The 1608-nt window shown below is 70.7% G+C and overlaps 2 protein-coding genes across 3 annotated transcripts in view; one reads left to right on the top strand and one right to left on the bottom strand.

The window, feature by feature from the left end:
* XPO7 (exportin 7) overlaps positions 1–460 on the bottom strand; it is a 33747-nt gene extending 33287 nt beyond the window's left edge. For both annotated transcript variants that reach the window (XM_027907935.1, XM_027907936.1), the window contains exon 1: positions 378–460. In XM_027907935.1, coding sequence (XP_027763736.1) covers positions 378–395 — 18 coding nt within the window. In that variant the 5' untranslated portion in view covers positions 396–460. The remainder of the gene's footprint in view (positions 1–377) is intronic.
* A 929-nt stretch (positions 461–1389) lies between these two features.
* The window catches only part of DOK2 (docking protein 2), a 4905-nt gene continuing 4686 nt past the window's right edge, over positions 1390–1608 (top strand). The window contains exon 1 of the mRNA XM_027907937.1: positions 1390–1596. The gene's annotated coding sequence lies outside the window, so the exon portion shown is untranslated. The remainder of the gene's footprint in view (positions 1597–1608) is intronic.

The following is a 1608-nucleotide window of genomic DNA, read 5'->3' as shown; positions in this document are numbered from 1 at the left end:
GGACACACGGCGGGGCGAGCCGGGGGTAAACACAGCGGGGCTGAGTGGCACACGGTGGGCCACGCGGAGGGCCGGGGACATACATGGAGGGCCGGGGACACACGGAGGGCCATCTGGGCCGCGGGGCCTGTCGTGCCGCCGCCGCCGCCGCCGCCTGGGCCGCGCGCGGGGCCTGCCGGGCCTGGCCGTGCCGGGGCTGGGCTGGGCCGCGCGGGGGAGCGGCGGGGGGAGGGGGGGGGGGGGGGGGGGGGGGGGGGGGGGGGGGGGGGCAGGCGGTGTGTGTAGCGGTCAGGTCCCTTCCGCGTGTGCGCGCACGATGGAAGGATCCCCCCCGGTCCCGTGTCCCCCCCACCCCCCCCCCCCCCCGCCGCCCTCACCTGCACATGATCCGCCATCTTGCCCCATTCATGCTCCGCTCGCGCCTCCGCCCCCGCTGCGCCGGGCCCGGGCCCGCCGCGTCCGCCCCGCGCCGCCGCGCGCACCGCGCATGCGGGGCCGCGCCCACCGCCACCGGGGCACGCCCACCCACGGGGCAGGCCACGCCCCTTTAATGCACAGATAACGTTCCCCAATTGAACACGCCGCGCCCCCCCCGCTCAAGCCACGCCTCTCCATGTGAAGCCACGCCCCCCAGGGCCTGCGCGCGCCATATTTTGGTCGGCCCCCCCCCTAATATTTGGGCAGGCCACGCCCCTCTGCGCGACGCGTGTGACGTCACGGCGCTGGCGGAGGGAGGGGGGGGTTTGTTGACACGGGGGTTAAAGGGGCCGCGCACCCCGGGGACAGCGGGGGGCACCGGGGACACCCCAGGGACACCGGGGTGACAAGGGACACCGGGGACATCAGTGTGACCAGCGACACCAGTGATGACATCAGTGACATCAGTGAGACCAGTGTGACCAGGGACATCGGGGACACCAGTGTGACCAGGGACACCAGTGACACCAGTGATGACATCAGTGATGACATCAGTGAGACCAGTGCCACCAGTGTGACCGGTGAGACCAGGAACACCAGTGTGACCAGGGACACCCCAGTGACACCCCAGGGACACCAGTGTGACCAGGGACACCAGTGAGACCAGTGCCATCAGTGTGACCAGGGACACCAGTGAGACCAGGGACACCAGTGATGACATCAGTGACACCAGTGAGACCAGTGAGACCAGTGCCATCAGTGCGACTGGTAAGACCAGTGACACTGGGGTGACCAGTGACACCAGTGACACCAGTGCTGCCATGTCCCCACACCAGTGCCTTACACCAGCAACCTCCAGTCACCCCAGCCCGCAGACAAGCCTCGTGCCCCAGCAGCCCCTGCACCAGTGCTCCCAGTGCTCCCAGTACCCAGCACCAGTGCTCCCAGTTCCCCCAGCTCCCAGACTCCCCAGTGTCCCCCCAGCCCCTCGTGGGGCTCTCGGGGCCCGCAGGAAGCCGTGGCGAGCGGAGGAAGCGGCAGAACCCAAACCACACACGTCACGTGGCGAGCCTGCCCGGCCCCCCCCACACAGCACAGCAGGAAAGAGGGGGACACACACGGGCTGGACGGGACCCCCCCGGAGCTGTGGGACACCGGGGGACACGGGGGGACACGCCAGGACACGGCGGG

The sequence above is a fragment of the Empidonax traillii genome, unplaced genomic scaffold (genome assembly GCF_003031625.1).
Source record: "Empidonax traillii isolate 1590-97213 ecotype Southwest subspecies unplaced genomic scaffold, ASM303162v1 scaffold1579:size129161, whole genome shotgun sequence".
NCBI lineage: Eukaryota > Metazoa > Chordata > Aves > Passeriformes > Tyrannidae > Empidonax > Empidonax traillii.
Note: the sequence above shows the minus strand (reverse complement) of the source record. Positions and strands in the feature narration are given on the sequence as shown.